The following is a 13,215-nucleotide window of genomic DNA, read 5'->3' as shown; positions in this document are numbered from 1 at the left end:
TTACTTCCTGTCCAAACCATCTGGACAGGGCTCTTTGCGAAATCAAGTGTGTTGTCATATGCCCCCAAAACCTTGTTAGTGCAAGGTGATTTATATTGTTAACCTCTGCCCTGAAGGAAGAAGTACTGTTTGAGAACACCTCATCATGGCATATGACTTTAATTAGTCTCAAGATGGTGAATAGAACAAATGTGTAGCCCAGATGAATTATCAACACATGTGAGCTTTAAGTGAATGCAAAACAAATAGCCCTAAAAGCCAAGACTTGATTTTTTTTTATTCTAAGAGACAAAACTACCTCACATTTTACATGCATGTACTGTATCTAATAAAATATTACAAATTCATATTATGCATATGTTGTGAAATATACATATCTTATATATATAAGAAATATAAAGTTACTAAAAGGAACAAAATGCCCTTTTAAGTTCTATTGTGGTGTAATGGATAACGGATAATGGCGTCCAGACCGCTAGAGGGCGCCGCTTGCTCACACAGTGCTGACTGAAGAGCTGAATGCAGAAACGGCATATTGCGATTTCAATCTTAATTCAATCAATCGTGCAGCATTCATGAATATCATACTGATATCTCAGAAGTCAAAGTCTGCTGGTTTCAAAGCATTTTGGATGGTTTCTCTCATGATTTAGCCTAGTGCCGCTTTCACAACTAACATGTTTGTTTATGGGGATTTTTCCTAATTATCGTGAAAACGAGAGAGAGAATATAAAATTAATATTACATGTTCTTATGATTGCCAACCCTTCAACATATTGTGACTATTATTATTTCAGGATTGTGCATTTAAATTCACAGAGTTTTTACAAAGTTTGTTACCATTCAATTATAAATCGACCATCTGTTTTTAATTTCTGCATTTTCATGCCGATGGTTGTTAATTTGGGCAATACTTGCTCAATAAATATCGGCAACCGATACATCGGTGCATCTCTAACTGTGAACAATTAATGTGACAATGCAAAAATATTTGATCAAACAAAGTAACATTTCTTTTGAATTTATGGTGCAACGTGACGTTGACGTGGTTTAGTGAGACTCATTGTAATTTCACAGTGTATTGTTGTGAGACTCACATGTCAGTCAGCATTGCGTGATCCGTGGTGATCTTAGAAAAGTGGTTCTCCAGGATGGTGAGGGTGCCCGTCAGGGCGACATGCCCGCAGCCGCAAAAGAGCGCCACACCCGAGAAGCACAGGATGGTAGCCAGCAGTGACGCGTACGGCACGCCACCAAGACATTTAATGCAGCATTCAAAACAACCTGCAGAGAAACACAAACACATTACAACACTGTTCATTACAGTTTCAAGAGTTTTACACTGTTTAAATGAACAGATTCAATTTCATGAATACTGTAAGATACTACAAAAAAGTATCATAAAAGTAGTCCATTTGACTTGTGTGTGCTATATGTGTGTGTGTGTGAGTGTGTGTGAGAGAGTGTGTGTGTGAGTGTGAGAGAGAGAGTGTGTGTGTGAGTGTGAGAGAGAGTGTGTGTGTGAGAGTGTGTGTGAGAGAGAGAGAGTGTGTGTGTGAGTGTGTGTGAGAGAGAGTGTGTTAGTGTGCGTGTGTGAGTATATGTGTGTGTGAGTGTGAGAGAGAGAGTGTGTGAGTGAGTGAGTGCGTGAGTGTGAGAGAGTGTGTGTGTGTGTGTGTGTGTGAGAGAGAGTGTGAGAGTGTGCGAGTGTGTGCGTGAGAGTGTGTGTGTGTGCGAGTGCGTGTGTGAGTGTGAGAGAGAGTGTGTGTGTGTGCGAGAGTGTGTGTGAGTGTGAGAGAGAGTGTGTGTGTGAGTGTGTGTGAGTGTGCGAGTGTGTGCGTGTGTGTGTGAGAGAGTGTGTGTGTGTGTGTGTGTGAGAGAGAGTGTGAGAGAGAGTGTGAGTGTGCGAGTGTGTGCGTGAGAGAGTGTGCGAGTGCGTGCGAGTGCGTGTGTGAGTGTGAGAGAGAGTGTGTGTGTGTGTGTGTGTGAGTGAGTGAGTGCGTGAGTGTGAGAGAGAGTGTGTGTGTGTGTGTGTGTGTGTGTGAGAGAGAGTGTGAGAGAGAGTGTGAGTGTGCGAGTGTGTGCATGAGAGAGTGTGTGTGTGTGCGAGTGCGTGTGCGAGTGTGTGTGCGCGAGTGTGTGTGTGAGAGAGAGTGTGTGTGTGAGTGTGTGTGAGTGTGAGTGTGCGAGTGTGAGTGTGAGAGAGAGTGTGTGTGTGCGAGAGTGTGTGTGTGAGTGTGAGAGAGAGTGTGTGTGTGTGTGAGAGAGAGTGTGTGTGTGAGTGTGAGTGAGTGTGAGTGTGCGAGTGTGTGCGTGTGTGTGTGAGAGAGGGTGTGTGTGTTTGTGTGTACTATTTCAGTCTGGGCAGTTTAAGCTTTAAACTAAATCTTTATGGCATGCAGATCACAAACTTTGATTAAGTATTTGCATACTTAAACGTTTTTGTACCACATCTTCACAAACAAAAATAAAAAACATGGATCTTTGTATATAATTTAATAGATTTGGGTCTTTCTATTGTGTTTGTTTGTATAAAAAACATTGATAAATAAAAAAAAAAACATATATGGATCCTTTACCATTCAATTCAATTTTGATAAATTAAACTCAAATAAAACAAAATTCACAGTGCTACAAAACAGAGATCATACAAGAACGAGGACCTAAAAAATAACACTGCCAAAAAACTAGACTACATAATAAATATATTGCAAACAGCCAATGTTATTAAATAAAGGATACATGTTTAAACGTCATTTAAAGAAATAAAACAAATGTGAAGCATTTTAATACTGTGGGTACTCTCACTAGAAGTGGCCATCCAGCCAAGGTTAATCAAAGGGCACACTAGCGTGACAGATAAAGATTTGAAAGAGTCATTGGAAACGGTTAACATCTCTGTTCAGGAGTCAGAATCAACAAGACAGAGATAATGTACAAAACCAAGGGAATGTAATGGAAGAAGAGGTAGGATATGTTGGAGCCCTTTCCTCACTCTGGAGGTGCCCAGTTCTTGAAGGGAGGGCAGGGGGCAACCAATAATCCTCTCAGCAGTCCGAACTGTCCTTTATAGCCTTCTAATGTCTGATTGCATTGCTGAACCAAACCAGACAGTTATTGAAGTGTATAGGACAGACTCAATGACTGTGGAGGAGAACTGTATCAGCAGCACCTGCGGCGAAGGAAGTACAACCTCTGTTGGGCCTTTTTCACAATGGAGTCAATGTGGGTCTCCCACTTCAGGTCCTGTGAGATGGTAGTGCCCAAGAACCTTCCTCAGTGCCAGTGCCCATCCTCATCTTGGATGAGGCTGATGACAATGATGTCATCTGCAGACTTCAGGAGCTTGACAGAGGGATCCTTGATGGTGCAGTCATTGGTGTAGAGGGAGAAGAGTAGTGGGGAGAGCACACATCCCTGGGGGGCAGCAGTGCTGATTGTACAGGTGCTGGAAATGGAAGTGGAGCGTAGTTCTAGTGGGAAGACCAGCAGGTGTACATCATCACATCATTAGCTGGGTAACTCCTAGCCAATCGCACGTAAGCCAATGCTTTATAAGTCCGCTCACAATCTATCACATTGCTGTTTCGGTGTGCTAACACTGCAACCTCCACCTCCCCACCACCACCAGTTGAGCCCTGTCCCGCAGGGGGGTAGGCTCCTCGCCCCTGCCTCCCATCTCCGGCAGGACATGACGGTTCCGGGTACAACTCCCTCGGACTGCCGGACGGGGCCTACGCCAAAGAGAGAGACATCACCTCCCGTTTTACATCTATCAAATAAATGGCATCTCAAACTTCACTCAAGCCTGCGTGTCTTCCCGATAGAAGTGAATTTCCCCTGTCTCACTAACTGCTGCCTATCTATCAGAAAGCGGGTGATCCACTGACAGATAGACGTGGGAACAGAGAGTTGGTTTAATATAGAATAGCTGGGATGATGGTGTTGAAAGCCAAACTGAAGTCCATAAAAAGCATCCTTGCAGATGTCCCGGTCTGTCCAGATGTTGCATGATATGATGCAATCACATGTTGACTGCATCATCCACAGACCTGTTTGCTCGATCAGCAAATCGAAGGGGATCTGGAAAGGGTCCAGTGATGCTCCTCTGTAGTCATTAAGTCTTCTGATTTTGTGTCTTTGGGACAGGGATAATGGTGGAGCATTTGAAGCAGCAGGGAACTTCACACTGCTCCAGTGATCTGTTGAAGATCTGGTCAGCACAGGATTTTAGACAAGTGGGTGAAACACCATCAGGCCATGTGCTTTCTTTGTCTTTTGTTTCCGGAAGACCCTTACTACACGGAAAACATTAAACGGGCATGGTTTGAAATGAGTGAATGATTTAGTGCAGGTTTGCATGGCTTCATTCGAAACTCAATTGACATCCGAAATGTGAACATATTCTACAACATATTTGACAAAGAATATGAAGCTTAATTTATGGACACCTTTTGCATTGTAACATTAATTAAACTTCCCCCAAAATACTTTTTTACTTATTTTGTAACTCTCTATTCTTAATGTAACTCATTATTTTCAATGGTGATTCATATTAGATTTGAATTACTAAATTTGTACAAATATTTTTATTTAAATCAACACAATTAAAGTAGTGCAACAAATACTACCATTATGTATTAATGGGTCATTCACAAATGAGGTTGTCCGAGATCATACATTTTGAAATAAAACATTAAATAACATTTTAAAAAGTGTCAAGTTCGTAGAAATGTCATCTTTTAGTCCATGTTGGTTTCACACATTCACAGCAAGGAAATGTATTTAATCACTTAAAATGTCATGTGGTGTAACCATCAATTACAATTAAAATACTTTCCTTGCACCTTGAATAAATATGTGTAACTTAATCATTAATTAAAAAAAAAAAAATCTAAAAATGTTCTTGGTAAAAATATGTTTTTACAAATATCATGAACTTTTGAGTCATGAATATCAAAGTTTTCTTAGAGTTAAACCAAATGAACAAAATCGGTCTTTTCATAAAAAGGTCAAAATATCAGATATTTTACGTCTTGAGGGTCTGAAGGTCTCCTCTTTGTTTTATGTTTTTTTTGCCATATGACAACAAAATGGCAACCTACATATTAGTAACACCACATGATGACTTTGATTTGGTACACAAAAGTTTTTTTAAATATAAATCATATTTTGAAACTGAATAAAACTGTTTTACTGCTTAATTGTTTAAAGAAATTTAAATATATATATATATATAAATATTTTTTGCACTACTTTAATTTCAGCTTTTACTGAGACTTTGTTTTTTCTATTACTGTCTGGATAGTTACACCACGTGACATTTTGGCTTAAGCCTAAGAAAAAATATCAACCTAACTTTGAATTAGTTATTGATTACATGTTCATGTTTTGTGTGCATTGCATTTTGAATGTATTTTTGCATAACTAGTAAATAGATCCAGACAAAAAAAATGACAAATTACAGTACTGAGAATTTGGAGGTGAAATTCATGAAAATTGTCACTACGTAAAAATAAGCCTCTTTCTCTTTAATCTCTTAACCAGCAGGTCCAAAAGGGGGCGCTATGTCACGAAAAACGTTAAAGTCCCTGTGTACATAAGTCAGGCATATGAGGTATCATTTGAAAGATTAGAATCTGAACTTTTCATTAATAACCATCACTTCTGCATTTATGTTACTTAACAAGGCCTCAAAACAATTGCGTTGCAAATCAGCACCACTTAGAGGTCATGTGTTTAAAATATTAATATGAACATAAAAGTCATATATCAAATGAAAGCTCTCAATCTCAGTAATGTTCTACACAGTTCGCAAGACTTTCAAAAGAATCACAAAGTTACATATGAAATCTGTAAGCCATTAATTTGCCATTTTTTAATTGTCTGTGAGCTTGTGTGAATAATACAATGTTATATCTTAGATGTCCAGAACAAAATATGCAGTTGAGCAGGAAATGCTAAACAAATCATAAAAAAAATATACACTTTTGACTATTGATAAAATGTTATATAGCATGGCAAAGGGGGGATCTCAGCTTTCTAATGACACCTAGATTGAGCTTGTAGTCCACTCAGAGGCCGAGATATTAAATGAAATAATGAGGGTGTTGCTTGAACTGAACATTAGACTGAATGTCTATGGACGAGCACATCTGTGAGGGCTAGAATGCAGAATTTGCATGTTTACACAGTTAGAACAACAAAAAAGTTATATTCATCATAAGATTGTAAGCCAATTAGCCAACTTTTGGTAGTTAGTTCACACTACATGGTGAGCTTTTAAATGGCAGGCAGCAGCCTAAAAATGTCCCACAGTTGAAGAGGTTAAGCAAAACTTCATGTCTTATACCTTCCTTTTGATTTTGGGGTGAAAAATTACACATACTTGACATGTTTCATGAAATTCACCCATATATAACATGCATAACCAGTCTCATTTAATGATTCTGAGTCTAATATATATATATACACACACACACACATTTATCAGCTTCATCTGGGGTGAGAAAACACAAGAGTGATTTAATTAAAGTCCTCATTGGGCACAGTTTGAATCCTGAAGGTTCCTCTCTGTGGAGGTCTTTTTCCCAGCACACAAAGGCAAAATGAAGCAGATATATGAAGGAGCAGAGAGAAGCTCTTTCAAAGCCAGTCTGTGTCCAACAGTTTGTGCCCGGTTTCTATGAGGCACATGGGGGTGAATGCATTCTCTCCCAACTGGTGAATAGCCGTTGCCATAGCAGCGAGTTAACCACAACCCAATGAGTATGCCCACGGCACAGTCTCTCACGACCCACAACACACACACACACACACACACACACACACACACACACACACACACACACACACACACACACACACACACACACACACACAGACTAGAAAACACACTTATGAAGCCACTTAAATGCTCCCATCTCAAAAGGAAACGCTAGAAACTATTCCCACCCTTCAGAAACACTGGGGAAATCTTGCTTACTGTCAGTAAATGTTTAAGAGGTAAAGGGAAACATCCAGAAGTTTTGGTCAACTAGGGGTGGGTGATATAATCGTATGAGTAATTTGACTTTGTGGCAACATTGTATATCACAAAACAGTTGCGAGTGAAAACACGTGAGATTGGGAAACGAAAACAGGCTTTCGTTTTGAATTGTGGAACTATTGTGTTACAAGCTGACGCTGTATTTAGTATCGTAAAAACACCACTTACATGCGGTTATTACACATCTCTGTTAAAATGCTACTTACAAACGCATGCATTATTCATTCTTTCCAATTTTCCATACAAGTTTACAGCAGTAATTATGCCTGATTCTTGACCGCAGTCGTATTTCACTGCTGTTTTCAGTCAGTTTTCCACTCAGATTGGATAGTCACTGTGGTCTGAATTCAAATTGGATCATTTCTTTAGCACAAATTGACTTTGCATGTGTGTTGATTTCGGCTTTAAAGATCACGGTCAGAGTACGAGTCTTGTTATATGAGACAGGCCTTTAGAAAGACAACATTCACAGCATGGACTGTCACACAAATAAAATACAAAATGAGAGTCATGTTGATTCTCAAAACCTTCCCCCCACTCCAATGAACCTCAAACACTCTCAGGGCACTCAGTGAACATCCTAAATAATGTCCAGCTGTTATCATCTTACCTTCATCAACTCCAAAAATGAGCGAGAATAAGAATAATAATATAGGGGATGACAAAGAGGAAGATCAGAGGTGAAGCAGGGGTGGAAAAGATGATGGAGGAGGAATAGGGGAAGAAGCAGGATAAGGAGGAGGAGAAGAAAAAGAAGGATATGAATAAAATGGAGAAGAGGACAGCAAAGTAAAAAAGGAGCAGAAGAAGAAGTAACAGAGAAACACGAATAAGCAGGAGGAGAAAGAAAAGAAAGAGGAGAATGAGAAGAAAAAGAAGAAGAACCACCAGGAGATGAAGGAGAAAAAGATTAAAATGGAGAAGACAACGAAGAAGAAGTAAAAAGGAGGAGAAGATGGAGGAGGAGAAGAAAAAGGAGGAGGAAAGGAGGAACAGAAGAAGACAAAGTAGGAGAAACAGGAGGAGAATAAGAAGATGATGATGAAGAAGAAAAAGAAGATGAAGATGATGGAGGAGAAAGAGAAGACAACGATGATGGAGAACAAGGAGAAGGAAAGGAGGAGAGTGAGAAGATGATGGAGAAAAAGTAGATGATGATGAAGATGAAGAAAAAGGAGGAGAAGACAACAATGAAGGAGGAGAAATGGAGAAGGAAAGGAGGAGAAAAGGGAGGAGAAGAAGAAAATGGAGAAGTAGGAGAAGAAAAAGAAGACAGACAAAGTAGTAGGTGAAAAAGGAGGAAAATAAGAAGATGAAGAAGAAAAAGAAAAAGATGATGACGAAGGAGGAGAAAGAGAAGACGAAAAAAGGAGGAGAAGATGATGAAGAAAAAGAAGACGATGATGGAGAAGAAAAAGGAGAGTGAGAAGATGATGGAGGAGAAGAAGATGAAGGAGGAGGAGAAGAAAATAAGAATAGAAGACAGAAAAGATGGAGGAGGATCAGAAGGAGAAGAAGAGAGAGGAAGATGATAGAGGAGGAGCGTATGAAGTAAACATGAGGGCGCAGCTGCAGTGACTCCGTGCCAAACTAAGGTTACCTCATCACCACATTTCATGCATTAGAGTCCAAAACTCCTGTTTCCAAAATAACAGCAGTCATAGAGACAAACACACAAAGAGTCCAGTGTACCAGATCAGAGAATGTGACCCTCATTGAGCTACAGAACAAGATCAGAACACTCTGAGAGATCTGTAATGGGACGAGAGCCATAGTATGAACCCCATAATACCACGATTTACTCTGCCAACTTCCTGCTGATGTCCCGACTGATTTCCTCTGCAGTTGATTTGAGGCTTTAAACAGATGCATTCTTAAACACATGAAAAATCCTTCATACCTTGTTTCTCCTTACGTTCATCCTCACCGTCATCGTATAAATTTTCCATGACCGTTCTGCATAAATCAACTTTTTTTGGCAGTTCCCTTCTTTTGTTCACTGCCTCACTTTCTCTTGCACCCTTCCACAGTTTTTCTCCACTCTCTTCCTGGACTTAGCATCACTGTCTTACCCCATAAACCATCAGACACCCACTCTGTGTCCAACTAAAAGGGTCCCAATCACGTCTGCACAAAATCACGGACACATTCCCAGACCAGCACAATGTAAGAGGAGGGGGAGACCGCCACAACACTGAAGTCCACCATGCATATATTAACATATTTAAAATCCACTGGCCACAAACTCGCCTTCCATCTGCTGCCTGACCCCTGAGAACAAGGAAGAGAAGCACCAGACACCAGGAAGAACCTCCGTTGACAATGAAAGACACGTATGGTGGATGGAGAGGAGGAGGGAATGCTGGAAAAGGAGGAGATGGGGACAGTGAACGGTAGAAAGAAAGAATAAACAAAAGAAAAAGACAAACTAAATAAAAAAACGAAAGGCTGAAAGAATAAAAAAGAACAAATAAACAAATGAAAGAAAGAATAAAACACAAAATGGACAAACAAAAGAATGTAGAAAAGAAACAAATAACAAAAAATGAAAGACAAATAATTTTCAAAAAGAACAAACGAATGTGCAAAAGAATCAAAGAAAGTCTGAACAAACAAAAAGAACAAAAATGATTAAACAAAAGAAAAATTACAAATTTAAATTAAAAGATGGCAAGAAAGAATAAACAGAATTACAAACAAAATAATTTTAAAAAGAAAAAGACACAAAGAACAAATTAAAAAAAATAAGACAGAAAGAATGAAAAAGAACGAACGAACAACAAAAAAGAATGTACGCATGAAAGACAGACAGAAGAACAAAAAAAATGTAAGAAAGAATGTGAGAAAAAAGAACAAACGAAATAAAAATGAAAGACTTCATTCTTTTTTTAAAAGAACAAACAAACGAATGTACAAAAGAATAAAAAAAACAATAAACAAAAGAAAACAAATAAATAAAAATATGGCAAGAAAGAATAAACAGAATTACAAACAAAATAATTTAAAAATGAAAAAAGAATGAATGAACAAACAAAAGAAAAAAATATATAAATTACAAATATGGCAAAAATGAATAAAGAACAAATGAAAATAAAAAACTAAATTTTAAAAAGAAAAAGAAAGAAACAAAAGAACTAATTAAATAAAAAATACAAAACAGAAAGAATGAAAACGTATGAACAAACAAAACTAATAAACAAAAGAATGCATGAATGAAAGACAGAAAAAGAATGAACAAACAAAATTTACGAAAGACTAAAAGAATTTTTAAAAGAACAAATGAAAGTGCAAAAGAATTTAAAAAGTCTGAACAAACAAAACGTACGAAAGAAAGAATAAACAAAAGAAAAAAGAAAAAGATGAATAAAAAGAACAAAACGAAATTAAAAACACAAGACAGAAAGAATGAACAAACAAAATGTACGAAAGAATGTGTGAAAGAACAAACTAAATAAAAAACTTTTATGTTTTTAATAAAAATTGTTTTTGTTTTGTTCTTTTAAAAAGAACAAACAAACGAATGTACAAAAGAATCAAAGAAAAATTTTTAAAAAATAAACGAAAGAAAAGAAAATGAAAAAGCTGGCAAGCAAGCATAAAAAGAAAGAACAAACGAAATTAACAAACAAAAGAATGTAAAAAAGAAACAAAGAACAAATTAAATTAAAAAAGACAGAAAGAATGAAAATGAAAGAAAAAAGAACAAATGAACAAAGAAAGAATAAAAAGAAAAATCACAAATCAAATAAAACAAAGAATGATAAAAGCATGAACAAACAAAATGAACAAAAGAATGTCAAATAGAAAAAGAACAAAACAAAGAACAAATTCAATGATAAAGAATGAACAAATGAAATAAAAAGAAAAAGCAAGAGAAAAGAATGAATGAAATAAAAAAGGAAGAGAGAAACAATGAAAAAGATAAAAGGAACAAACTAAATTAACAAACTTGAAAGAAGTTATAAATACATCCGTTCATCAGAATCATTCTGAATAATAAATATGGCCAAAATGATAGGCAAGAAAGATGAAGTGTGTGAACTACATTATCCTTTGGTTGCGGGGTTTGACAGGGCTCAGTACAGCTGATGGGGTGAACAGGCCGGTGCATTGTGTTTTTCAACGAAGGGTGAATACTCGCCCAGCGCTCACTCACCCGTAAACATCAGACTGTCTGACACATAAAGCAGAAAGTTCTCATTACCACGAGCTCCATTCCTCTCTCATAATGGACACACAACTAGAAACATTTCTCAAGGCCGAAGACAGAGCAGAGATTTCCACAAGCGGTCCACAGGACGAGGATAACTGAAATCAGATCATGTGTCTAACAGCTCATCACAGAACATGAAAACATACATAAAACTAAACCAATCCCAGCTAGTGTCATTAATCATTCAGTACGGATCATTCGGGTGGTAAATTCTGATTATGAATAATAAAGATTTGGTTCATTAACACACAAGGGACTCTTATTATGCAATGACAGAGACTTGGCTCAGTTAAAATGCTCTATATTTAAGTATTTACCAAATTAAGCTTTTATAGCCTTTATATTCAATAGATGAAGAGTTTGTGTTTGTGTGTGTGTGTGTGTGTGTGTGTGTGTGTGTGTGTGTGTGTGTGTGTGTATATATATATATATATATATAATGGAATAAGGTTTATTATTATTCACAAGACATGAAGTCGGAGACATAATGTATGTGCTGATGGGGCACGTCTCGCATATTTCTTTGCATGACTTGACTTAAATTTTAGATAATTTGATTGTCTAATCAAAATAGCGCCAGCCACAGAGGAACAAAGAGGAATAAAAAAATGTTTAAACAATCGGCAACTATCGGTATACTTTTTTGCCGATAAACGATAGTTGCTAAAAGCAAATATTGGTACCTATTAATCGGTAAAGCGGATATATGATCTACCTCTACTACAAATCTTTACAAAGTTTACATCCACCTTAGCCAGATGCATTTAAACTCAGTTTTTCACAATTCCTGACATTTAATGGTAGAAAACATTCTTTCGGCTCTTTCGGCTTGCAAGCCTCCCCCTTTTTCCTCCAAACATAACGATGGTCATTATGGCCAAACAGTTACATTTTAGTTTCATCAGACCAGAGGACATTACTCTAGAAAGTAAGATCTTTGTCCCCATGTGCACTTGCAAACAGCGGCTTCTTCCTTGCTGAGCCTTTCAGGTGATGTCCATATAGGACTCATTTTGCTGTGGATCTAGATACTCGTCCACCTGTTTCCTCCAGCATCTTCACAAGGTCCTTTGCTGTTGTTCTGGGATTGATTTGCACTTTTCACACAAACTACGTTCATCTCTAGGAGACAGAATGCGTCTCCTTCCTGAGCGGTGTGATGCCTGTGTGGTCACATGGTGTTTATACTTGCGTACTATTGTTTGTACAGATGAACGTGGCACCTTCAGACATCTGGAAATTGCTCCCAAGGATGAACCAGAGTTGTGGAGGTCCACAATATTTTTTCTGATGTCTCGGCTGATTTCTTTTGATTTTCCCATGATGCCAAGCAAAGAGGCACTGAGTTTGAAGGTAGGCCTTAAAATACATCCACAGGTACACCTCCAATCAGAGCTAATTGGCTAATTGTCTAAAGGCTTGACAAACATTTTCTGGAATTTTCCAAGCTGCTTAAAGGCACTGTTACTTGGGGGGCCTGGGAAGCTCAGCAAGTAAAGTGACTCCAGAAATGCTTCCTATGCAATCAATTGGCCGGTTGCTAGGGAGGGTAGAGTCACGTTGGGTAAACCTTCTTGTGGTCGCTATAATGTGGTTCTCGCTCTCGGTGGGGCGTGGTGAGTGGTGAGTGGATGCCGCGGAGAATAGCGTGAGCCTCCACACACGCTACGTCTTTGCGGTAACACGCTCAACAAACCATGCGATAAGATGCACGGATTGACATCTCAGATGCAGTGGCAACTGAGATTCGTCCTCCATCACCCGGATTCGAGTCACTACGCCACCACGAGGACTTAGAGCGCATTGGGAATTGGGCGTTCCAAATTGGAGAGAAAATGGAAGAATATAAAACATAAAAAAAAAATGTAAACAGCACAGTTATCTTAGTGCATATAAACTTTTGACCCACTGGATTTGTGATATAGTCAGTTAAAAGTGAAACAATCGGTCTGTA

The 13,215-nt window shown here is 38.1% G+C and overlaps 1 protein-coding gene across 4 annotated transcripts in view; it reads right to left on the bottom strand.

The window, feature by feature from the left end:
* Positions 1 to 13,215, bottom strand: part of LOC127655384 (neuronal membrane glycoprotein M6-b-like) — a 54,207-nt gene that overhangs the window by 19,124 nt on the left and 21,868 nt on the right. Inside the window, exons 1-2 of one of the 4 annotated variants that reach the window (XM_052143212.1) lie at positions 9,299 to 9,398; positions 1,098 to 1,284 (exon numbers count right to left, since the gene is read on the bottom strand). In XM_052143212.1, coding sequence (XP_051999172.1) covers positions 1,098 to 1,284; positions 9,299 to 9,305 — 194 coding nt within the window. In that variant the 5' untranslated portion in view covers positions 9,306 to 9,398. Of the gene's footprint in view, positions 1 to 1,097; positions 1,285 to 8,948; positions 9,220 to 9,298; positions 9,399 to 13,215 lie in introns of those variants that run through there. The other 3 variants (XM_052143211.1, XM_052143214.1, XM_052143213.1) reach the window with 3 other exon arrangements.

The sequence above is a fragment of the Xyrauchen texanus genome, chromosome 14 (genome assembly GCF_025860055.1).
Source record: "Xyrauchen texanus isolate HMW12.3.18 chromosome 14, RBS_HiC_50CHRs, whole genome shotgun sequence".
In the NCBI taxonomy this organism is placed as follows: domain Eukaryota; kingdom Metazoa; phylum Chordata; class Actinopteri; order Cypriniformes; family Catostomidae; genus Xyrauchen; species Xyrauchen texanus.
The sequence above is the reverse complement of the archived record's forward strand: the minus strand, read 5'-3'. Positions and strand labels throughout refer to the sequence as shown.